General features: G+C 47.8%; 1 protein-coding gene across 1 annotated transcript in view; it reads left to right on the forward strand.

Moving 5' to 3' along the window:
- Positions 1–25,625, forward strand: part of FOXK2 (forkhead box K2) — a 62,392-nt gene that overhangs the window by 13,303 nt on the left and 23,464 nt on the right. The window contains exon 2 of the mRNA XM_027052268.2: positions 22,776–22,970. Within this exon, the coding sequence (XP_026908069.2) occupies positions 22,776–22,970 (195 nt within the window). The remainder of the gene's footprint in view (positions 1–22,775; positions 22,971–25,625) is intronic.

Below are 25,625 nucleotides of genomic sequence, written 5' to 3' on the forward strand. Positions count from 1 at the left end.
CCCCATTATCCCATTTTGAAAAAGTGAAATAGAGTATGACAAAATTTCTAAATTACCTTGAGTGCAAAATAACATATGAAAATCAGACCTTTTTTTTTTTTTTAATTATTTTTATTTTTTGAGAGAGAGAACATGTGCGAGCATGTACAAGCAGGGAAGAGCAGAAGGAGAGGGAGGGAGAGAATCTCAAGCAGGCTCCAGGCTCAGTGCAAAGCCCACCACGGGGCTCACAGCCATGAATGAGGTCGTGACCTGAGCCGAAATCAAGAGTCGGCTGCTTAACTGACTAAGCCACCCAGGTGCACCTAGACTGTCCCTCTTAGTAAGTCTATCTTGGCTGTTAGTAATTTGTTAGGGTCTATACTTTGAATCAGAAGTATGAAATTCTTCAGTGGTCTTAAACGGTTGATATGTTGGTTTCATTTTCTTTAAAGTCCCTCAAAAAAAAGCTGAGACCATAATAGTGATTTTTGTTAATGTTTCTTAATAACCTGCAGTCTTAGGAAGGATGTTTTGCTTTAACATAAAGGAAGAAATAATTTTGCATTTAAGTTATTACAATGTTTTAAAACGTTGCCATGTTTGTAGCCCATCAGCAGGGATGGTGGAATTCTTACCTGTGGGTGGTGACGAGGACAGGACAGCAGCTGCCTGAAGGCACACTGGCTTGCCAGCACCTGCTCTCGTTTGCTCTGTGAATTCTGTGGAATTGATTCTTATCCCTATTTTAGGGGGGAGTGGAGGCTTGGAGGGTGTTAATCCAAAGGTGCATAGTTTAGAAATGCTAGATTCAAACCTACGTCCAGGTTTTTTGCCAGCGTTTTTAATCACTAAGCTCTACTCAAAGCCAAGAAACAGCCATTATTAACTAGAAAATCTGCAAGATAAACTAAAATAGGTTTTTATTTTTATTTTTTAAGTTTATTTATTGGGGGGGGTGCAGAGAGAGGGAGAGAGAGAATCCCAAGCAGACTCCATGCTGTCAGCATGGAGCCTGATGCAGGGCTTGATCTCACAAACCGTGAGATCGTGACCAGAGCCAAAGTTGGACATTTAACCAACTGAGCCACCCCGGTGCCCCGTGAAATAGGTTTTTAAATTACATTGGTTTATCTACTCTTTTTTTGACAGTTAGGTTACGTAAGTTATGCTCAAAGAAATACCATGTAGCCATTAAAGTGTATTTATTCATTTACAAGTTCCCATATTTAGCAGGAAAAGTTAACAGTGCTTGTGGAGGAATTCTGGTTAGAAATGTGAGTGCATGTGTGTGGAATACATTTAAAACACCACGAAGATGACAAGAATGCATGTCTCCAAAGGGGCATTACGGGCTGCCGTTTCTGTTTTCTTGTCTTAAAAAATTGCTATAAGGAGCGTGTATTTCTGTTTAATAAGAAAATGTTACGTTTAAAAGTTGACTGCTCAAGGGGTACCTGGGTGGCTCAGCCAGTTAAGCCTCCGACTTCAGCTCAGGTCACGATCTCACGGCTCGTGAGTTCGAGCCCCACATTGGGCTTTCTGTTGTCCGCACAAAGGCTGCTTCGGGTTCTCTGTCCTCCCCCCTCTCTGCCCCTCCCCTGCTCATGCTGTCTGTCTGTCTCTCTCTCTCAAAAATAAGTAAACATTAAAAAAAAAGTTGACTGCTCTGATTTCGGTTAATCTGCTTTTAGGCACGCATACTAGTAGTAAAGTGTATTCCATATGGCTTCTAGATCCAGTGTAATTGCTTTGCAACTGTGAGAACAGCCTGAGTATGTCATATATGATGATATGGGTGGATGTTTTTCTTATTTTGTACTATTCTTTTGACATGGGAGAATATTTAGTCCTGTCTGAAATGCTATGTGTGTGTTGTTCCTAGAATAGGCTGTGTCTGCGTACTGTGGCAACCGCCCATCAATAGATAACGTCACTGCTTGTCAGCTCTCAGGAGTGACTATTTTAAAAATAATCACCAGTTCTCAAAAATCTGAGGTTTGCCCTTCTTCTAAAGGAGGAATAAGAAGTAATGTGGAATCAGTTAGTGGTGTGAATGCTGCATGACCCCCACACGTCAAGGTTTCTGTGTTTTGAGTTTCCCTCATAGGGCAGTGTAATAAGAATTTTATTCTTTATTTCTCTGGCTTTTCTTTCTTTCTTTTTTTTTTTAAACAAAGGATTCTGAGTTGAAAGGGTCCTTTTTTAAAAAAACCTTTTTTAATGTTTATTTGCCTTTAATGTTTATTTATTTTTGAGACAGAGAGAGACAGAGCATGAACGGGGGAGGGTCAGAGAGAGAGAGACACACAGAATCGGAAGCAGGCTCCAGGCTCTGAGCGGTCAGCACAGAGCCCGACGCAGGGCTCGAACCCACGGACCGTGAGATCATGACCTGAGCCGAAGTCGGACGCTCAACCGACTGAACCACCCAGGCGCCCCAATGTTTATTTGCTTTTGAGAGAGATAGAGAGCGAGCAGGGGAGGGGCAGAGAGAGAGGAAACACAGAATCAGAAGCAGGCTCCAGGCTCCGAGCTGTCAGCACAGAGCCCAACGCGGGGCTTGAACTCACAAACCGTGAGATCATGACCTGAGCTGAAGTCAGACATTTAACTGACTGAGCCACCCAGGTGCCCTTCTGGGCTTTCTGATTAGCAAAGAAAATGGAATTCATGAAAACTAAGTTGTGTAGTTATTGGGTTTATGTTAAAGTTTTTATCTGTGGACATGGGCAAAGAAAACTTCTCCTTTTTATTTTTGAAAAAAAGAGGGGTTGCCTCTCCTAATTATGTGCCATACCATCGTTTCTGTCGTTGGCTTGCATGCTCTGGACAGTTCAAGGTCATGCTTGTCCTACCTTGTAGTAATGTGCTCTTTTGTTTTGGATGTCTGGGCACCTGTCCTTGCTCTGGTTGGGATGGCCCCAAGGGTCTTTGGACTGAGGCAGCGGCAGGGTTGCATGGCACCTCCCTTGTTTAGAGGTCAGTACTTTATAATACAAACATCGTTTCTTTCTGATCTCCGATCTCTCCTTCAATTGAGCAAGAATTCATGAGGAAACTGCCTTCTCTAGTGGAGTGTTTGCTGGTTCATGCACAGCTCCTTCATGCAAGGCTGTGATGTGAGGGCCGAGGAGACATGGCCCCTGCCTTGGCAAAAAGCAGAAATGTTGGTGTAGTCACTGCGGTGGTCGGGGGGAGGCAAGGACCAGGAGGCTGGGGGTGGGGGGGGGGGGTGGGGGACTGGCATAAGACACAGTTGAGAAAGCTGTGTGTGTGGACAGATGGGCCAGGGCCCTGAGGCTGGGGGCCCCTTGCCTGTCCGGGAGTCTGTCCTTTGCCATCCAGGGAGCTCTTGTGGTGAGCAGAAGGGCGATCCTGTGACCAAATACGGGGCCTGTGCCTGAGGAGAGGCGGGCTGGAGATGGATGGCAGAGCCAGACACGGGAACTAGCAGGGGTCTAAACGGGGGGCAGGTGTTCAGAATCTCGTGCAGACCACAGGACAGAGATCTTTGGGGATTGTGGAAGGGTGACCCAGTGCTTATAACTTTGCGCAACCCCCCCCCCCCCCCCAGAAGTTGGGCATTGCTGTCCCTCAGACGGACACATCCTGTTTCTGCAGAGAAACATGCACGTCTTGTCTTCAGATCAGGATTTGCAGCCAAAGAAATGACACCAAGACCGGGCTTTGGGGTTTTCAGAATTGTAGATGAGGGACCTGTAGTGAGTGTGTTTCTCTCTTGTTCTAAAAATGCAAACTGACTGTGGCTCTTGTCTTCATGGTTTCTGAGGGCCAGCAGAGCCCTAGCCATCAGCTCTGCGTTCCAGGCAGCAGGACAAATACTTCTGTCCCAGAAGTCCCAGGTACTTCTGTGCATTTCCTTGCTGGGTGCTGGGGTTTACGGCCCTATCTGGCTGCAAGGGGGTGTGGGAAGCTGTCCTGCCACCTGTAGGTGTTCTTGCAGCGAGGGAGGGGCAGGAATGCTGTGGTGGGCAGCTCGCAGAGGTGAGGGACGTGTGGGTGCAAGACGGACTTCTAGGCTCTAGTTGGTGGTTCTCGTCGATGCTGCTGACAAGTCTGCGCACACGGGAGACAGAGCGAGCGCTAAGCCCTACTGGAGAGGACAGCATGGGGTCTCCTGGCTGGGATCTATGCATTTTGGCTTCAGCTTTCTCTTCCCGTGTTGTTCTTTTCTGGTTTTGCCCTTCATTTTTTACTGCCCCTTCTTCGTCCTTGGGCCCCTTTGACCTGAGGAGTGCTAGAATGCACGCTGGGTGCAGCAGGACAGAGACCAAGGGACAGAAGTGGTCTGGTCTCAGGCGCTTCTCAGGGCCTGTGATGTCTCTCTTCCCCTCTGTGCTGTTTCTCGGTGGTATCCTAAGTCTTCTTCTGCAGACTTGAATTTACTCTTGGCTGCGGGGGGGCTGTGTGGGCTGTGTGGGCTGTGAGCCACAGCAGACAGGGCACTGCGACCAGCCGCCTCATCAGGACCACGTGAGTGTGGACGGCACCAGGTTCTTGTCAGAGGGCAGGGCGTGCCCCTTGAAGAAGTCCTGGCTGGGAGAAAACCCACACCTTACAGCCACTGTAACCTATGGGAAGAGGTTGGATTTCGTTTGGACATGTTCACTTGGAGGTGAAGGGAGAACCCTCTACCCCGCCCCGTATCAAGGCGCACGTTGCTTTGGCTTTTCCAGTTTTGGCATCAGCCAAAAGCACAGCATTGTGTGTGGTGAGCCCAGTAAGGGGCAGGTAGCACATGCTCCCACACCTTAAAAGTGCCCCTGCCCAGATTCCAAATTCCCTTCCCTTCACACCCCATTCTCCCTTTGCTCCCTCCCTCCAGGAAGAATGGAAAGTGCAGGATTGTGTCTGCCTCACACCCCCCTGCTGGCTTCATCACTGTCATCGTGGTGACATGTTGGCCCTGCTTCTCGCTGGCTAGAATTAAAAAATACCCATACACTCCCTACACCCATACTTGGACCTCCCCCTCCTCCCCCTGCTTCAGAGACTGGTTAACCAGGGTAGGGGGCCATGGGGCATGTGTGCATTTTGAAAAAAACTCTCCAGCAGCTTCTGGCAGGCACTTAAAGTTAGAAAGCACTGTTTGGCGAAAACAATTTAAAACTTAGCAGCTGGTTGCAGAGGGTTTTTCTGCCGGAGTGCATCAGACTAGTCTGGCACTTGGTTGAGAGTCGATCACCAGCTGCTTGATTGGTACTGTGGGCTAGGGTTTGGGTACCTGGTTAGAAAGATTCGTACCAGGGGGTGCCTGGGTGGCTCAGTCGGTTAAGCATCTGACTTCCGCTCAGGTCATCATCTCCCAGTCCATGAGTTCGAGCCCCACATTGGGCTCTGTGCTGACAGCTCAGAGCCTGGAGCCTGCTTCGGATTCTGTGTCTCCCTCTCTCTGACCCTCCCCCGTTCATGTTCTGTCTCTCTCTTTCTCAAAAATAAACACTAAAAAAATGATAAAATAAGAAAGGTTAGTACCAAGGAGTTCCGATACTTGTTGAATTGAATTGGTATGATGCTGGTAGTCTTTCTAAAATGTTCAAATAAAGTTTATTTTAAAATATCATAAATAAGTCAGAGAAAGACAGATGCCATGATTTCACTCATATGTGGAATTTGAGAAACTCAACAGATGAACATGGGGGAAGGGAAGGAAAAATAAGGTAAAAACAGGGAGGGAGGCAAACCATACAAGATTCTTAAATACAGAGAACATGCGCGTCCATGTGGCTCAGTCGGTTAAGCGCCCTACTTCAGCTCAGGTCATTCAAGCTCCGCGTCGGGCTCTGTGCTGACAGCTCGGAGCCTGGAGCCTGCTTCGGGTTCCGTGTCTCCTTCTCTCTCTGCCCCTCTCCCGCTCGCACTCTGTCTCTGTCTCTCAAAAATAAACATTAAAAAAAAAAAAAATACAGAGAAGAAACTGAGTGTTGCTGGAAGTGGGGGATGGGTTAAATGGGTGATAGGCATTAAGCAGGGCATTTTGGGAGGAGCACTGTGTGTCTTATGTAAGAGGTGAATCAGTGGGTTCTGCATACACTGTATGTTAACCAACTTGAATATAAAAAAATAATTATCATAAAGTGTGAAGTAATGTAAAATAATGCTGTGATAGAATATTTGGAACTGGAAAAATGGGTAAGAAAAGTTACTCATAATCCCACAATCCAGAGTAACTATTGTTAACACAAAGTATGTGCATTATTCTATAAGTTTGAATTTTTGTTTAAAAAAATTTTTTTTAATGTTTATCTTAGAGAGAGAGAACACACACAAGAGGTGGGGGAGGAGCAGGGAGAGAAGGCGACCTGAGGATCTGAACCCTGCTCCGTGCGGACACTGGGAGAGCTCCATGTGGGCCTCAGACTCACAAAGCATGAGATCATGGCCTGAGCCGAGAGTCGAAGTCCTAGACTTAAGTGACTGAGCCACCCAGGTGCCCCTTGAAGTTGTTTTTATTTTTTATTTAAAAAAAATTTTTTTTTAACGTTTATTTATTTTTGAGACAGAGAGAGACAGAGCATGAATGGGGGAGGGGCAGAGAGAGAGGGAGACACAGAATTGGAAGCAGGCTCCAGGTTCTGAGCCATCAGCCCAGAGCCCGACGCGGGGCTCGAACTCACGGACCGCGAGATCGTGACCTGAGCTGAAGTCGGACGCTTAACCGACTGAGCCACCCAGGTGCCCCTTGAAGTTGTTTTTAAATGGTAGATTTAAATCCTGTTAGTGGGTAGGATGTTTATGACTTTTTCTAAGGTGTCAGTTAACCCTTTAAACATCCATTGTAATTGGCTGTGGCAGCTTCCATCTATTTGACATGTTGCGACTTACCCACCGTCTCCTGTTGTTCAGGAGACTAACTGTTTATGCTACTGTAAACAATATTGTAATTGAATTTTAAAAGATTAGATTGTTAGTGATGTTTCTGTGTCAAATGCCTATGTCCATAAATGTTCCCTGCTTTCTTTTTATTAAAAATACTAGACACGTAGTACCATTAAGTTTATTTTGCAAAAGGGAAGGTCACCCCAAGTCTGCAATTCCAGCACTTGACCTTCATTCTCCTGGGACCCTTCTTTTGTCCGTTGTCTACACGTGGGCCCCAGTGCACGTGATGGCTGCAAGGTGGCAGGCTCTGGACTGCTGCCTGGGGGCTCTTTCCTGTATCACGGGGTATAAAGTGAAAAGCAAAGTGCCCCACGCCATGTTTTGTTTGGAGTAAAGCCCCTGCCAAACTTAGAGCACTTCTTCCAGCCAAGCCCTCCTGAGCCAGGCTCAGCACGGACGGCGTCAGGAGGGGCTCACCGCCCTCTCAGCCCAGCAGTAGTGATGAGTCTGGAGAATGTGTGTGTTCTTCATTCTTTCTTGGTTTGTTTTCTGGTGGAGAGAAAACACCAGGGAGCTTTTTTTAAACTGAGGGATGATGAGATTTCTTTTTGAAGTAGAAAACCTGGGATGTGGGGGTAGGAGGGAGAAATGGAAGAGTACTGAGGCTTTTACAACTGCAAAACTAATTTTTGGATCAAATATCTATGTTTAAGTTGGACTTATTTGAAATTACTGTATTTTAAATTTGCAACTACAACATGAACAGGTTATTGGATATAAATCTAAATGCTAATTTTAATAAACATTTTTCTAATATTATTTTTGAGAGGGAGAGATAGAACACAAGCAGGGGAGGGGCAGAGAGAGAGGGAGACACAGAATCCGAAGCAGGATCCAGGCTCCCAGCTGTCAGCACAGAGCCTGATGCGGGGCTCAAACTCATGAACTATAAAAGACCATGACCTAAGTCGCAGTTGGACACTTAATCAACTGAGCCCCCCAGGTGCCTCTGGAGTTACTCTTTTTGAAGTAAGCCATTTTGATTGTTCCCCTAAATAAATCAGAACGTTTCTGGAGAAATTCTTGGATATGGCACAGTGTCAGGGCCAGCAGACAGTATATGTACAGATCCCTGCAGCCCATGGAGCCAGAGGTGTTCCAGAATCAGAGTAGTTTGGATTTTAGAAAAGTAGTAGTGTGTGTGCTGCATATTATTTCACATTCTCAGCACCTGTAATTCAACACATTAGAATTTCTGTCATGAAATACACGAATATTCTAAGCCGGATAATTAAAGGCTATAAATAGCTCCTTCTCAGTTTGGGTCAGAATTGGCCGCCAAACAATTTCAAGTCAGGGATTTTGGAGCTGTTGGTTTTTTAGAATTTGTGAACAAGGGACTGTGGACTTGTGTAGGGCATAGGACTGCTTGAAGGCAAGTTGTTGTGGGGTCGCGAGGAGCACGATGCTCACAGGTGGCTGTCCTCGGTGGCGTAAAGCCTTCAGCTCCAAGTCTGCAGCCCTGCTGTCTCTGTCTGTTTCAGGTGCCCTCCTTTCTTCCTGTGAGCTGGTGTGAATCATCTGGGATGGTGGATTCCCTCTCTCCTTGGTCTACGTTGCTTGTCTGCATGGGTAGAATTCTCTCTCTGCCTCAGTCATTTCATTTGCACGTTTCTCACACCGTCCTTTACACCCTTCCTTCCTCCACATTGCTCTTGACATAGTGATTTCTCATGTGGACCTCGAGAGTAATTTGTCACCTTCCATTATTTTTGTTGTTGTTTTTGTTTTAGTATGATGCACACACAGGAAAGGACACAGATCCTACGTGTAGAGCTTAAGGACAACCTAGGGCGTAACTTGCCCCCATTTTGGGAACACTATATCGTCAGTACCCGGAAGGCCCTCCCAGCAACAGAAGCACTGTCCCGAAATCTAAACCAGAGACTGTTCTGTGGGCTTCTGAACTTCATATACGTGGAATACGTGGACTTTCAGGGGCTGATGTTGGCTTTTCACTGAATAAAACGATGGTGAGGTTAGCTCATAGGTTTATACTTAGCTGTGAATCATTCATTCTCATTGCTATAAAGTATTCGGTAACGTGAGTGCCACGATTTGATGTTCTGCTATAGTAAGACAGGTGGTTTTATTTTGGTCTCATGTAATGGACAGTGTTGCTATGAGTATTTTCTGGATATTTTCTAAGTTTGAAGACTTGTTTTATTTTTATTTATTTATTAAAAATTTTTTTTTTTTTTTTTTTACTGTTTATTTTTTACTTTTGAGACAGAGACAGAGCATGAACAGGGGAGGGGCAGAGAGAGAGAGGGAGACACAGAATCTGAAACAGGCTCCAGGCTCTGAGCTGTCAGCACAGAGCCCGACGCGGGGCTCGAATCCACGAACTGTGAGATCATGACCTGAGCCGAAGTCAGACGCTTAACCGACTGAGCCACCCAGGTGCCCCTGAAGACTTATTTTAAATGAACATTTGAGATTCCCGTAGCTGTGTTTTGATGAGCACACACATTTCTGTTGGATGTGCTTGGCTCCGTGGCTCTGCTGGCTCACAGGATGTGCATATGTTCACTTTCGTGGGTGCAGCCACTTTGGAAGCCACTTGGTATAGTTTACACCCACTGACACCGTGTAAAGTGGCATGCAGGTGACTTCATGGCTTCGTCAAAGTTGGCATTTTCTCTCATTGTAGGTTTTCTAGTGGGTGTATGGTGGTATTTTATTGTGGCTTTAACTTGCATTTCTCTTGGTGGCAAATGATGTTGAGGATCATTTCGTGTGCTTAGTGGCCATTCAGCATAGGATTTCCAGAATGCTCTCCTGCAGGTTCAGTAGATGTACTTTTGTGTGCAGCTCGCCAGACAGGTGAGAAGTGTACAAGTTCGTGCACGGGCTCAGCATTGTGCACCTGTGTGTGGTGGAGACCGGCTCCAAGTCAGAGCCACCTGTTCAGAAGGCAGACCTTGCCATTCACTTCTGGGTTATGCTCTTGTTTTCCCATAAAGTAGAAATTAATCTTTTTGTAAAGTGCCTTAAGGATGAAATACTTTACCCCAATTTCAAACATGTGAAAATTCATCTTTTAATAAGGAACCCAATACAGTGATCTCTCGCTCTCTCTTTTTAAAAAAATGTTTATTTATTCTTAGAGACAGAGCATGAGCGGTGGAGGGGCAGAGTGAGAGAGGGAGACACAGAATCTGAAGCAGGCTCCAGGCTCTGCTGTTAGTACAGAGCCTGACTCGGCCTTAACTCATGAGCCGTGAGGTCATGACCTAAGGGAAAGTCAGACGCTTAACTGGCTGAGCCACCCAGGTGCCCCCAGTGATCTCTCTTACTGCTATGTAATTGGCAGCCTTATTAGTGATCCAGAAAACATAAACCTAGGGAGGGGAAGAAGGGTGGAGATGGTCAGTAGGTACAGACTTCCAGTTGTAACATAAATAAGTTCTGAAGATATAATGTAGAGTATGGTGTTTATCTTTTTTAAGTGTATGTATTTATTTTGAGAGTGAGCATGTGTGTGCACTCATGAGTGGGAGAGGGGCAGAGAGAGAATCCCAAGCAGGCTCCATGCTGTCAATACAGAGCCCAGCATGGGGCTCGATCCCACAAAACCGTGAGATCATGACCTGAGCCAAAATTGGATGCTTAACTGACTAAGCCATCCCGGCACCCCAGTGTTTATAGTTAACAGTGCTGTATTGTGTATGTGAAAGTTGCTAGGAGGGTAGATCTTAAACGTTCTCAACACACACACACACACACACACACACACACAATTGTAACTGAGGTTATGGGTGTTAACCTTATTGTGATGATCATTTTGTGGTATGTGCATAAATCATGACATCGCACATCTTAAACTTATATCTTGTTATGTTGCAATTATATTTCAATAAAACTGGGGGAAAGCCTCAAACAATCCTAGACATTGTATTCCTTGTGTATGGAACTTCACCAATAAAACCAAAATGACATTTTTTCCAGGATGTTAGTCTCCAGAGTGGGTATGTGCACCCCAAAATCAGATCGCAATGATAATTTATAGAGTTTGAGAAGAAAATATACTTGTTATTTTTCTCATCCTGTTTGTTTGCTATTTTTCTGTTTTATATAACAAACATAAATTAATACAGTGTTGCCAGATTATTTTTTTACAAAAACATTTTTGAGGTATATTTTACATAGGATTAAAAAAAGCTGTTTTAAGGGTACCTTTCAAAGAGGTTTTTTTTTTTTTTTTTTTTATGTTTATTTTTGAGAGAGGGAGGGAGACAGAGCACAAGCAGGGGAGGGGCAGAGAGAGAGGGAGACAGAATCTGAAGCAGACTCCAGGCTGTGAGCTGTCAGCACAGAGCCTGATGTGGGGATTGAACTCACAAACCACGAGATCATGACCTGAGCGGAAGTCGGATGCTTAACCCACTGAGCCACCCAGGTGCCCCGCAGAGAATTTTGACAGATATGTACGTCTGTGTAACCAAAGCTCCAGTCAAGATAGTAGAATGTTTCTTCCCCCAAATCTTCCTCCTCCTCTTCTGCAGGCTGCCTCGTGGTCACCTTGAAAGCCCCAGGCAGTCGCTCAACTGCCTCCTTCACTTGTGGACTACTTGTATCTTTTCTAGGATTTCTCACTAATTGAATCATGCAGTGCGTCCTCTTCAGTTTAGCTTTTTTTTTCTTTTTCTTTTTCTTTCTTTCTTGCTTTTTTTTTTTTTTTTTTGAGAGACGGAACAAGAGAGAGAGTGAGCACAAGTGGAGAAGGGGCAGAGAGAGAGGGAGAGAATCCCATGCAGGCTCCGGGCTGTCACTGCAGAGCCTGATCCTGGGGTCGAACCCATGAACCATGGAGACCATGAACTGAGCTGAAACCGAGAGTCGGACTGAGCCACCCAGGTGCCCCCAGTTTAGCTTTTTTGATTAACCTTTTTGAGGTTTATTCATGTTACTTGTTCGGGCAGTTTTTCCTTTGTGATTGTTGAGTGGTATTTGAGAAATACTTTCTTGTATGGACGCACCACCACTGTTTGATCCATTCACCAGTTGCTGGATATGTGGGAGGAATGTTACGGATCATGCTTCTGTGAACATTTGTGAACAGGTCTTCGTGTGGACACATACTCTTAACTTCCCTTGGCCAAATACTTACGGGTGGAGTGGCTTTACTGAGAAGCTGACAGACTTTCCCAAAGCTGTCCCACCATTTCACATTCCTTCCAGCAGTGTGGGAAAGTTCCAGTTGCTCTGTATCCTTGTCAGCACTTGGTTTTGTCATTCTTTTTATATTAACCATTCATTGGGTGTGTAGTAGTACCTCATTGTGGTTTGATTTGCATCTTGCTGGTGGCTAATGATGTTGAGCATCTTTTCATATACTTGTTAGCCATTCCTGTATTTTTTCTTTTTAAGTAAGCTCTAGGCCCAGTGTATGGCTTGAACTCACGACCCCGGGGTCAAGAGCAGTGTGCTCTGCCAGCTAGGCCAGCCAAGTGCCCCTGCAACTTCTTTATTAGAACTCTGACCATTTTTAATGGGTTGTTTGTGTTCTTAGTTTTGAGTTTTATATATCCAGAACAAGTCATTTGTGAGATACGTGTATTACAAACATTCCTCCCGTTTTGTCCCTTTTTTATTTCCTGATAGCTTATTCTTCGTATATTGTACTAATCCTCTGTTGACCCCTGCTTGACTCTTCACTTAAAGATGTACAGTCAAAAATATTTGGAGGCTCCTGGTTTTCTGCATTAGCAGAAGGAATGGCTACAGACTGAGTCCAGGGAAGAAGCTCGGGCACTGCCCCAGGGTTTCTCTTAGGAGTGAAATCCGGGCAAGGTGTGTGTGTGTTGGAGGCCCTGCTCTGGCCTCAACACGAGTGTTCTTTGTGCAAATTTGGGATAGGGTAATTTTAAGAGCAGCCTCACCTCAGAGGTAATTGCTTCTCATTGAATACCTACTGTATGTTCAGTGCACCTGTCTGCTGCTACCATCGGGGTGACAGCCACAGTCCACCCGGCCATCGGCACCAAGAGCCGCGGAATGTGGCCTTTTAGACGAGAGAGGATTCATGGACTTGCTTCTCACAACCAGCGGGAGTCTTCATTAGTCTAGAGCGTGTCCTAAATGACTGAGGGTTACATCCTGAAAGTTAAAGTAGGATTTGTCCCATGTTTCATAGGGCTGCTGGAAGCACAAAGCATCATAGTTGACCATCCCAACATCCACTGCCACCCAGAGCCCCAGCCTGGCCTCAGGATCTTCAGTGAACATGCTCTTCTGAGTCGGCCTTTCCCCTGACTGCAAATGGGGAGTAGGCAGAAAGACAGAAAACAAACACGGTTCTTCTCCAAACCGAAGAAGAACTCAGAAGCACTGGTCGGTTACTTGTGAAGCTGCTGGTGGAAAGCCCAACGCCAGCCCCTAAGTTGGGTCAGGAATGTTTCTGGAATTGAGGCTTCCTGGTCTGTGGAAGTGCACCATTTCCTAGTTCATGTCTAGTATCTCAGGGTACAGCGCCAGCTCCATAATCGTTGGGCTCCAGTGCAGAGTGGAAATACGGACTGAGAAGGCAGGAGAAAACCTCGTCCTCTCTTCTGTGGTTTCTCAGCCTTGTTACTTAACATCGAGCTTTCTTAGGCAGAGGGATGCTCCCTGGGGCAAGTGCAGATCCTCCTGGACACCCAAGGTGTCCCCTCCAGGCTCTGTGTGGGACAGAGGATGGTCATGGGAGAGGAGGTGCTTGTGCAGGAGAGCAAGATGTAGGTGAGCTGGGGCTCCCAAGTCTGGACCTGTGCTCTCTGGTGTCATTGGACTTTACTTACAAAACCTATATTCAGAAATGAAATCATTGAGGATTTCAGGATGGTGGCCGGAGAGCATTAACCCTCATTTGTGGGTCCCTCTGAGCATAGCACCTGTGGGACTGTTAGCACCTGCGCCCACAGCCAGTCCTCTCCACGTGTAAGCAGTTTATTTCATAAGCTGTGCCGTTTCTAAGTCCTTGTGAAGCAAATGCGACAGTAAAGTGCTTCACTCAGAGACAGGCCCCTGCAGGCAGGCAGCTCACTGAAGCAGCAGACGTCGAGGCTGTGATTAGGAGGTTCGTGCCCTACCTAGTAAAACCTCAGATAGCATGGCCTGCTTTGATACACACCATTGCATTTCACAAGTTTTCGTGGAAAGCTAGCATTTTAGCATTTCCAGGGTGAGAAGTTCAAGCTGAGGTGATAGGTGTTGCTTGACTAATTGCTGAGGTGTGACGAAAGTATATAGACTCCTCGGGGGTTCCAGCTTTGTCCCCAGTGTATTTTTCGTTGTCCTCGACTGTATCAAACTTGGTCACAGTTTCTACTTGTAACTTGTGCACTTGAAGTAGGCACTGCTTCCTCGGAGGGGCAGTGCGGCCCTTCCCTGAGCTGGAGCAAGGCAGGGCGAGGGGCACAGGAGTGCCTGCCAGGCTGCGGGCCATTTCAGACTGATGGTGGAGGCAGCCTTGGGCTCCTGGCTCAGGGTGGCCTGTGAGCAGGACTGACTGGGGGGTGGGTGTGTGGTCCTAGCGTGTGCAAAAGACATCGTGGGGTAGGGGGTGACTGGTGAGTCACTCACAGATCAATTAGAGGCAACAATTCAAGAAAGATTGTGTCACAAGTTTCAATGTTTCTATCATATATTAGAGGAACCTGGTGGAAGCAAATGCTGAACTTAAAGTGGCTCCTTGGTTTCAGTCCTCCTCAGTGTTCAGAAAGACGAGGAATTTTCTTCCATTTTTGCAGAAGAGAAAAAAGAAGCATGGCTTGGGGCGCTGGGGTGGTTCAGTTGGTTAAGCGTCCGACTCTTGGTTTTGGCTGAGGTCATGATCTCATGGTTCAGGACTTCGAGCCCCAAGTCGGGTTCCGTGCTAACAGTGCAGACAGAGTCTGCTTGGGACTCTTTCTCTCCCTTTCCCTCTGCACCCCCCCCCCACTCTCTCTCTCTCTCTCTCTCTCTCTGTCTCTCTCTCTCTGTCTCTCTCTCTCTCTGTCTCTCTCTCTCTCTCTCTCTCTCTCTCTCTCTCTTAAAAATAAATAAACTTTAAAAAGCAGGCTTGCTGTCAGGACTCAGTTGGGACTGGAACCCATTTTTAAACTCTCATGTTAATGTTCGAAGGAATGCTTGGTTGAGTCCCGAAGATTCTCTTTTGCCAGACGTGCTGGCTGAGTTTCTCAGGTTCCTTCTCTTCTATGATGTGCCACATGTGCCCTCTCTGCGCTGAGGACACTGAGGCGTGTCTCCATCCATGCTTCGCTAAAGGGCTAGGGGACATCCCCCTGGGGTGGTGGCTGAGGGACACCTCACGTGTCATGTGTCCACTTAACCTGTTCCCCACCCCCGCCCCCCATCCACCTGCATCTCGGTAACTGTTACCGCCGTCCCCTCAGCCCACACTTAGCACTGTGTCTACAGGCTGTTTATTTCTGTCTCCGAATCCAGGCCCCCTCCGTCCTCACTGTCCCCGAGGTGCCAGTGCTACACGCCCTGGGCTCCTGAGGAGCGTCCTCGCTGCTTCCCACTCTTTCCTCTTTCCCACTCATTCCCACTCTTTCTTCCCAGTCTACTCTTTGGTGTCACTGTCTACACGTTTCCTCAAATGCGGAGGATGCTGCTGCCCTCCGTGTTCTTGGTGGCGCTTGCTGCTTATCCCAAATCATTGATGGCCTCGGGGCACCGTCCACCCTGTGAAACACAGTTTTATTAACACAGCCTTTTCCTTTGCGAACCGTGAGGTTAAACTATCAGATCTTCTCCTCCTTCACGTTAGATTCTGTCAGTTGTCATAGGTGAGTAACTGACATCTCATTTCTTTCCCTAGAGAACAGGTCAGCAGCTCAGCTTAGTGCCTTTGTGGGTTAGTTGCATAGGCAGAAAGATTTCAGACGATTTTCCAGGCACCCCTTGGGATTGCTGACACAGGGGAGGTGATGTTGCATAGGGGAGGTCCTTCCTGTGGTCCTCTTCTGCCCCTCAACTGCAGGTGTGGCCATGGGACCTGGCTCCTACCTTCTGTCTTTTCTCTCCGCCTTGGGACCAGCGACGTCTGAAATGGGGCCACCACCTTTCCTTCACCTTCCCAGAGTGAAGGAAATGTAGAGCAGACCAGCTGCTGTGGAGTGGGTGAATGACAGATGCCAGATCCAGACCTTTGTTTCAAGCCACAGAGTTCTGGGGGCCACGTGTTACCACAGCAGGACTTGCCTTGCCTGCTGGTGGGTGTTGTGCATCAGGACATTCAGTGCTGTGCTGAGGGGGTGTGGTTTGGGAGATGCTGCTCTGTGAGAGTATTGCTGTGCTAAGAAGGGACAGATGTTTTTCCAAGGGGAGAAGAAATCCAGAGTGCGGAGTGTGTTATCACTACAGACCACAGCTTCTTAGGTCGTAGTTTGGGAGCCCAGTGACAGGATCGTGTGTATAAGTAACATGTCACCTGTGCTGGGTGAGGGAGAGTGTGCAGGTGTCAAGATCACTGTGTGAACGTGGCCGTGATACTGCCCTGGGTACCCCCAAACTGGGGTCATACTGCTTAGCCTGAGGCCCAGGACGAGGGTGAGGAGTCCATGAGAATTACGGTGAGGTGACATTTCATTAACTGTGTTAAGTGTCCCACCAAGTTGTGCTTGGAATTTGATGGGACTCTGAACTGTCATAGACTCCCACAGAAGAGAGATGATGATGAGGGTGTGTCCCAGAGCAGGGCTCCAGGCTGTCAGTGGTGAAGGCCCGTCCGTTGTGGACGGGTGCTTCCGTGCAACACAACCACATGAGCAGCTGCGAGGGTGAGACGGTTTCTGAACATTCTCTGTGTCTGTGCTCACCTTGTCACAGCTGTCATGGATGTCCTGAACATTGTGCACAATTCTCAGCCTGGCACAGATGGCCTAGGTCACTGAGCTTTGCACTGGACATTTTGAAAGTTTCCAAAATTATTTTCCTTTTCTTTGAAATCGCTTCAGACTTCATAGAAAAGCCGTAAAAATAGAACAGAGAATTTCCATTTTCCTGGGGTCCCCAAATACTAACAGTTATCACACTTTATCTCTCTCATTTTTTTCCTGAAAAAATTTTTTTTCAATATTTATTTTGAGAAACAGAGAGGGAGAGCATGACTGGGGGGAGAGGCAGAGAAGGGGGGTAGAGAGCAAGAATCCCAAGCAGGCTCTGCACTGTCAGCATGGAGCCTTACACTGGGATCATGACCTGAGCTGAAACCCAGAGTCAGATGCTTAACCGACTGAGCCACCCAGGCGCCCCTGAAAAACATTTTTTCTTTAATTGAAATACCACTTTTTATTTTTATTTTTTTAAGTTTACTTATTTATTTGGAGGGAGGGAGGGAGGGAGGGAGGGAGGGAGAGAATCCCAAGTAGGCTCCATGCTGTCAGCACAGAGCCCAGTGCGGGGCTCAATCCCACAAACAACCAGATCATGACCTGAGCCGAAATCAAGAGTCAGATGCTTAACCGACTGAGCCACCCAGGTGCCCCCCCCCCCTTTTTAATGAAAAAAAAATTTTTTTTAGAGAAACTTAATTTTTTTAAACATTTTTATTTATTTTTGAGATGGAGCGAGCAGGCTCACAGTGGGGGAGGGGCAGATAGAGAGGGAGACAGAGGATCTGAAGCAGGCTCCAGGCTCTAGGCTGTCAGCCGAGAGCCCCATGAGAGGCTCAGACTCACAAACCATGAGATCATGACCTGAGCCAAGTCGGACGCCTAACTGACTGTGCCACCCAGGCACCCTGAAACTTAATTTTTATCAAGGTCCTTTGTATACATTTGAAACCATCAGCTGTTGTGTTGCTGCTATAAGTTTTGATTTGTGGTTCTCAGTTCTCAGAGGTGCTCAATACATCAGGCCGATGTCCTGTGATTTGACGTTTCTGGTTGTGTTTTTACTTAGGGATTTGTGATTCTGCTATCTGGCTTTTCTCACTGTTCATTTCTTAATCTTTCCTTTTCCTCTATTGTCATAATTGTCAGACTCTAGCAAACAAGTTCATTATTCTTTTTTCTTTTTTGAGAGAGAGTGTATGCACATGCATGAGCAGGGGAGAGGTGTGTGGGGGGAGAGAGAGGGAGGGAGGGAGGGAGGGAGGGAGAGAGGGAGGGAGGGAGAGAGAGCATGAATGAATCTTAAGCAGGCTCCACGTGCAGGGCTCGATCTCACAACTGTGAGATCATGACCTGAGCCAATATCAAGAGTCAGATGCTCAACCGACTGAACCACCCAGGAGCCCCCAGATTCATATTCTTACACTGAGCTTCATTACACATCTTTTAGAATGAATTAAAGTATTTTTAAAGAACACCTCAAGTGAGGTATTGTGACATAAGTGTGAGACACGGGCATTCACACCCTTGCCCTGACCGGCAGGCACTGCAGGGAAGTGGACCAGTGTGCACACATGTGATGGGCCTTCCAGCCCTGAAGTTCAGGCCACTCGGTGGTGTGGAGAAGGCAGAGGCCCAAAGAGGATCCCCTCACGCGGGTTTACCTTCACCTCCGTGCTGTTCTAATGTTCTGCTGCTCTTTTTAGTTTTGTGAGGCAGCTAATCAAAGTAATTGTGCTGTTTTTTATTTCCAGCTTGGCAGAGTCAAGTGGTGGTCATGCATCTACCCTAAAGGGGAACAAGGATTTCAGAACTAATTGAACTCTGTAGAGAACTTGAAAACGGTTTTAGTGTATTTTGCTTTGAATGTAATCTACATAGAAAAATCAGTTATTTTGGTAACGTGGGTACCGACGTGATTACAACCCAGGTCAAGAAATAAGCTATTGTTAGCACAAAAGTATAGAAAACAGCACTGTGAACCCCCTGTCACATTATTGGCATTATGCTATTTCTGTATCTACCTACGTGGATAGCTTTTTTAATTTTAAAAAACCACTCTCTATTGAGGTATACTATTTGTACAGAAAAGCATAAGTGTCATACGTGTATAACTTGATGAATTTCCACAAACAGGAATTCACTCAGGTAACCAGAACCCAGATTAAAAAACAGAAAGTTACCAGGATGTCTGGGTGGGTTTTAAATATGTTTCCTGGTTCACACACACATGAAGTTTGAGCTTAGATGAAAACAGAGATTTCACGATTTTCACCTGTCAAGGAGGTGGGGTTGGTGGCAGCAGTGGCCAGTGGTGGCCAGGATGGAAGTCTTGCACGCCGTTGGCCAGAGGCTAGCAGCAGGTGGCCTGACAGCATCTTGCCCTGGAGACAGCCAGGGGACAGGGAATTGGCTGTTCCCAATTCCACCTTTAATCGGATACCTCGGGACTCAGACGCAAAGGAAGAATGTCCCTGAGGGGGCGGTACCCTGCCCAGAGGTAGCACTCAGCTGCTTCTATGTGCACAGATGCTGTGGGTAGGTGATGCTCCGGAAGAGTGTAAGCTGAGGCCCTATGTGGAGGGTATGGTCTTACTTTGGGAAAAGCGGAACTACACGTGGGGAGTCGCGGATCTGCCCCGTGAGGGAGGGCACAGCTCGCCTCTCTGGAGTTCCCGTGCTGGGACCCCGCAGGGCCGCGTGGCTTCTGCACCGCTTGGCGGCCAGGGAGGCATGGATGCTGTTGCTCTGCTTGAGGCGGGCTTTCTGGAAGTGCTCAGGGTGGCGATGGAACAAGTGGCGGGGGGACTACAGATACTGTCTGCGGGAGAAGGAGGTGTCCATCGCTTGAAGTGGGGCAGAAGGTAGCTTGGTTTTTTTCATCTTGATAAACATTTGAGTGTTTGACAAAAATTACCGGAATTAATCACTGAGATTCTTTAAGAGGGAGATGCTGCCATCTCTGCCCTGGGGGTGAGGAGACAGCCACAGAGGTGGCAGCTCTACAGGCCCAGAGGCCTGTGCGCCGCTTCTCACGGCCCGGCCTTCCTGCTGCTGTGGGAGTGAGGAGTTGTCTGAGGCGGGGCTCAGGTGCTGTGCGTGGGAGGAAAAAGGAGGAAAACCTGTCTTTATTTCCACACTTGTCATGTGTGTTGTGCTAAAAGTTTAGTGGCCACCGGGGTCATCATCACCTTTTCTAAGCCTAGAATTGATTCAGATCTCATACCAGCGTTTGCAAGGTGTTCAGCTGTGGGCTTCTCACTTGCTTTATTCATCATGTCATCTGCTTGTTTTTATTACCTTTTTAATATGTGAAACTGGGCGTTTTTTAATTCCACAGGTGTGGGCTGAGGGTCTGTTTCATATAAACCGAGAACTCTTCTAGGCTCCAGGTTATAGAAGTGAACCCAGCAGGCAAGGGCTTTGCTCTCCTGGAGCTTTGCATCCTATTGAGGGTGACAACAAGCACTTGTGGGTGTAACTTAGAGTCACATGACCTTAGTGAAATGAAGAGCAGGACAGGGCCTTCAGGGAAGGCTCTTGGACAGGTGGGTGAGGTGTGGGAGGGAACCTCCCTGTAGGAAGCAAGGGCAGGAAGAGACAAGAGGCAGGGGTGATGAGGTCTGACTCAGAGTCGGGTAGGAGCCTCTGGGAAGTTGGGAGTGGAGGAAAGACGGGGAGGGAAGGGGTAGTCCCCAAGAGCAGGCAAGAGGAGGCTGACTTTCCCTCTGGCCTTTCCCATGCAGACCTTTGGGGTTTTTTAATGGTTATTTATTTTGAGAGAGAGAGATTGTGCTTGAGAGCAAGGGAGGGGCAGAGAGAGAGGATCCCAAGCAGGCTCCACGTTGTCACTGAAGAGCCAGACAAAGGGCCTGGTCCCACGAACTGTGAGCCAAAATCAAAAGTTGGATGCCTAACCACTGAGCCACCCAGGAGCCCCCCTCATGGCAGTTTGTTTTTAAGTTTCTTTCTTTTAAGTGAGTGAAGGGTGGGGGGAGGGGGGGAGAGAGAGAGAAAGAGAAGCCTGATGCCAGGCTTGAACTCATGAACTGTGAGATCATGACCTGAGCCAAAGTCAGACATCTGACAGAGCCACCCAGGGCCCGCCCCCCCCACCCCCCATGGCGGTTTCAGTTTGCCTTGCCCTAATGGTTAGTGATGTTGAACATCTTTTCATGCTTATGTACCGCTTATGTACCTTTAGCAAAGTGTTTTTGTTTTGTTTTGCTTTAGGTTTTTTTTTTGCCCATTTCTTAGTGGATTGTTTTTCTTACTGTCACTTTTATCTAGCCTTTATAGTCTGGATAGGGGTCCTATGTTGGATATGTGATTTGTAAAAGTTTTCTCTTAGAAGGTGATCAAGGCTAAGAAGTAGCCTTTTTAGTGCCTCAACAGGGTTTCTGGCAGAGCAGATGTTTTCAGTTCTGATGATGAGTGTGTTTTGAAGGTGAGAGCTGATGGCTTAGCAGGTAGACTGGGTGAATCCTGTTTCTGGCCTGAGCAACTGGGTGATGCCATTCACTGTCACGAGGAGCTCTGGGGAGAAGCTGGTGTCGGGTCTTATTAGAGATGACCAGTGTGGGTACAGAGGGGGGCATCAGGAAGGCAGTGAGAGATTAGGTCCAGAGGGCAGGAAATGTGGATTTTTGAGTCATTTGGGAGTGTGTAGAGGGGAGAGTCATGGGCCTGCATGAGCTTGTCCAGGCAGTGGATGCGGACAGAGAAGCATAGAAGCTGGAGCCTGAGTTTGCGGCATTGGACATTGAGGTGTAAGGGAGGAGAGTTCAGTACGGATTGAGAAGGAGCCCTGAGAGATAGGAACAGGGAAGGTGTGGGTGCTGGGTATCAGGAAGGAGGCAGTCAGGGTCTGCTCTGCCTACTGAGGCTGCAGGACTGACTGGTGTGCCGCATGAGGGAAGTGAAGGGGCAGGGAATCCCGTGTCAGTGCATTCAGAGGAAGCCAGGCAGCAAGTGTCAAAACCCTGCCAAGTGGCGTCCTTTCTAACCCTCACCTAGAGTCTTGGGAAGTATTGCCTTGAAGACATCACCAGAAGTGGGAGGGATGTGTGCCCTTCACATTCTGGATCTTTCCTTGGCAGGCACCCAAGGAGGACAGCGGTGGGCAGAGCTGACCACCAGGATGGGTCCCCCGGGATAGACACACAGAGGTCAGCTGGGTACCATCAGCTGGATATTTGGTCATTTATATACACACAGGTCAGGTGCTGTTTAACTGGGTGTGAGATCAGACACAGACTGAGTCTGTGGAGCTATTTTTAAATTTTATTCTTTAAAGATGTTTGGCTTGCATTACTTTTTTTTTTTTAAATAAATATACTTGAGATATGTCAAGGAAGCTATATTAAAGGTGAACCAGAGTATTGAATTAAAAGCCTTTTCCCCCAAAATTTAATATCTCTGGCTCTTGTTTTCTCAGTGATAAAGGTGATGGGATTTTTCAAAAAGAATACTTTCTTAACTAAGAAACAGCCACCAAATTGCATTGCTTAATGATCCAGCTATATTTATGTATTTATTTTATAAGTAATAATGCAGATTAAGTCACATTTGAATTTTTTCCTTCTATTTGGATGGTCTAAACAACGTATTTGTTAGGGCATCTGGGTGGCTCAGTTGGTTAAGCGTCTGACTTCAGCTCAGGTCATGATGTTGCAGTTCGTGGGTTCAAGCCCCACACTGGGCTCTCTGCTGTCAGCGCAGAGCTTGCTTGCGATTCTGTTTCCCTCTCTCTTTGCCCCTCCCCCACTCACATGCACTCTCGTTCTCTCTCTCAAAAATAAATACACATAAAAAAATTTTTTAAAAAAGAATGTATTTGTTTACTAGTGTTTTAAAGTCATGAAATGCCTTTTTGTGGCTTCATTAAGTGGTTTATGACACGCAGGGTGAGGTTGAAGTGGACTTTCTCAGTGGCTTCTTCACCACAAGATGAGGCTCCAGTGTGTTTGGGGACACTTGGGCTCTTTGTCTTGCTTTAGGTGGGACACTGTGTCCTCTGGTCTGGCAGACAGGTGCTGACAGTTGGCTTTTTTTTTTTTTTTTCAGGTGCACGTTTAGGTTCCCAAGCACAAACATCAAGATCACGTTCACTGCCCTGTCCAGTGAGAAGAGGGAGAAGCAGGAGGCTCCTGAGTCCCCAGTGAAGCCCGTGCAGGCCCACATCTCGCCCCTGACCATCAACATTCCAGACACCATGGCCCACCTCATCAGCCCCCTCCCCTCCCCCACAGGAACCATCAGGTACAGCAGCTCATGTGGTGGGCAGGGATCACAGAGGGTCGGGTTGGGGGCGCACGCATGCTGAGATGTACGTGACCACGTCCCGATTCCGTTCCTTATCTCCTGCCATGGGACTTGCAGAAGCCGTCATAAGTCATAGTCATGGGCAGGAGCGCACAGCAGCCAGCACCCGCTCCTTCCCCAGGTGGACCCTTCACCTGCCATTCAGTTTCTGAACACCCTTGGCTCTCAGGTTCCTGCATATGAAACACAGTCCCCAAACGTTCCTGACTTTTTCATTTATACTCTCTGTATTTGAGTGTAAGTTGAGAGAATTGTGATTTGCCACGTTGGTCTAAACTCTGAGCTGTTTTCCTTTGCATTTTGAGTTCTTTTAGTTTGCTGCAACCTCATGTACATTCTGAGGATTTGTACTTTGGATTGATGAGTTTGACTGCAGTGAAGCAACAAACTTGTGTCTGTCGTGATGTCCTAAGAGAGACTGGGTGCTTCAGGAAGTGGAGGTCAGCGGCTTTGGGGCACACTCTTGGTGCAGAACCCGGAACCCAGAGCACAGTGGTCAGCTCATGCTGAGCTCTCAGAGGACAGCAGCTGAGAGTCAGGTCGAGGACGGCCACGGGACCCTGCAGATGTGCGTGCTTAGAGCAGGCGAGGTCGCCTCGTTGGGCTTGAAGTGCGGCTCTGCTGTGATGTTGCAGGGCTCAGCTGCGCTGGTCTCCTCGGACTCTGTTGGTGCTTAGAAGAGGGGGTGGTGTGTATTTGGGTGTCCTCTTAGCTGGGAGTGATGCTGGGTGTGGAACAAATGCCTGTACTACTCTCTGGAGTCAGGCTCCTGCTGATGAGCTCTGTCCCAGCTGGCGCTGCGTGTGGCAGAGCCCGGGAGGGCACACGGGAACCTCGTGTCCGACCTCTCAGTCAGACACTTCCGTTTCTTACCTTAAAAACGAGCATCAGCAGTGGGACTTCCAGAAGGATCTGTGTTGTGTTTATTGGTAAGTGGAGGGAGTGGCGAGTGGACTGGCTGTGGCTGCTGCCGCTCCAGCTCCAGGCTCGGCCTCCTGTGTAGCCGCTGCTGTTGGCATCAGGCCCCTCCCTCTTCTGCCTCCTGCGGCTGCGCTGCTGAGGAAGCTGCCTTTGTCTCTCCCACTTGGTTGAATTTGTCTGCATGTGACTCCATGGACCGAATAGCCATTATGTCAGCGGAGAGCAACCACGTGGCCGGATTTCTGTTCGGAATTCACAGAGGAAGGGGAGAAAGCCCTGTTTGCCCACGTGGGATAACAACCCACAGTGGGAGCCGCAGCCTTGGAGACGGGCGCACTGACCCACTAGACGGTGGCGTGGGCACTCGGGGAAGGGGACTGTGGTTGGGGAAAAGCTCCTGACCCAGCCTCTCCTCACCTTCTCTGTCTTCATCCTGGTTTCCTTGCTCGTTCCTCCCCATGGCCGGTGCTGACCAACATAGTGCCCTTGCTGGGCAAGACAGTGGGGTGGGAGCCCAACTGTGGATGGTTTGTGTGTGATGTGTGGGGCAGACTTGCCTTTTTCTTTTTCTTTTTCTTCTTTTTTTTCTTTTCCTTTTCCTTTTTTGTTTTTTTTTTAATGTTTGTTTATTTTGAGAGAGAGAGCGCATGCACACGTGTGTGCAAACAAGGGAAAGGGAGAGAACCCCAAGTAGGCTCCACGCTGTGTGGAGCCTGATGCGGGGCTTGAACCCGTGAACTGTGAGATTGCACCTTGAGCCAAAGTCAAGAGCCAGACAGACGCTCAACTGACTGAACTGCCCAGGTGCCCCCAGACTTGCCTTCTCTAAACCCAGCATCCACTCCATACGGCCTCTCACCTTCCCCACGTCAGCACTTGTTAAGTGCTAGCTGTTTTTCAACATCGTGAGGCTTAAAGTCCTTTAGTGCAGGCCTGATTTTTTTCCCGGTGCTTTAAGAGCCGTTTGTGGCCTCAGCAGACACCTGTCCAGTGAGTGTGCGTGTAGGTACTCATTGTGCGTGCTCACGGTAGAGAGCCCAGTAGTGCTGCAGGGGACGCTGGCCCGGAGCACATCACCCCCTCCCCTTCCTTCTGCCCCACGTTCAGTTCCGGGTTTTGGAGGTAACTACTGTTGCTTATGTATTTTTTCCAGAAATTTTCTATATATTTGCAGTACTTGTCTTTTTTCCCCCAAATGCAGCTAATCCCTAACCACACACTCTGGGTGTAACTTGATCAATTTCTCAGCCCGTCCTGTTTTTGGTGTCCTTCCACTGCAGCAGCTCATTCGTTGTAAAGTACGGGCCTGCGTGGAACGGGGGGGCAGGAGCTCAAATGTGCAGCTTGGTGAATGACCACAGTCGAGTGGGAATGGCCTCTCGTCATTACACAGATGAGGTAGCAGCACCCCAGCCCTGCGTGTGAAAAAAAGGCACCCATGTTTAAACATGGGTTCCTGAGGTGCCTGGCTGGCTCAGTTGGTAGACTGTGTAACTCTTGATCTTGGAGTTGTGAGTTCGAGCCCCGTGTTGGGGCTAGAGTTAACTTTAAATATAAATGAAGAGGCGCCTGAATGGCTCGGTTGAGTGTCCCAACTTCAGCTCGGGTCATGATCTCGCAGTTCATGGGTTGGAGCTCCATAGTGGGCTCTGTGCTGATAGCCAGGAGCCT

This window comes from Acinonyx jubatus, chromosome E1 (assembly GCF_027475565.1).
Source record: "Acinonyx jubatus isolate Ajub_Pintada_27869175 chromosome E1, VMU_Ajub_asm_v1.0, whole genome shotgun sequence".
NCBI lineage: Eukaryota > Metazoa > Chordata > Mammalia > Carnivora > Felidae > Acinonyx > Acinonyx jubatus.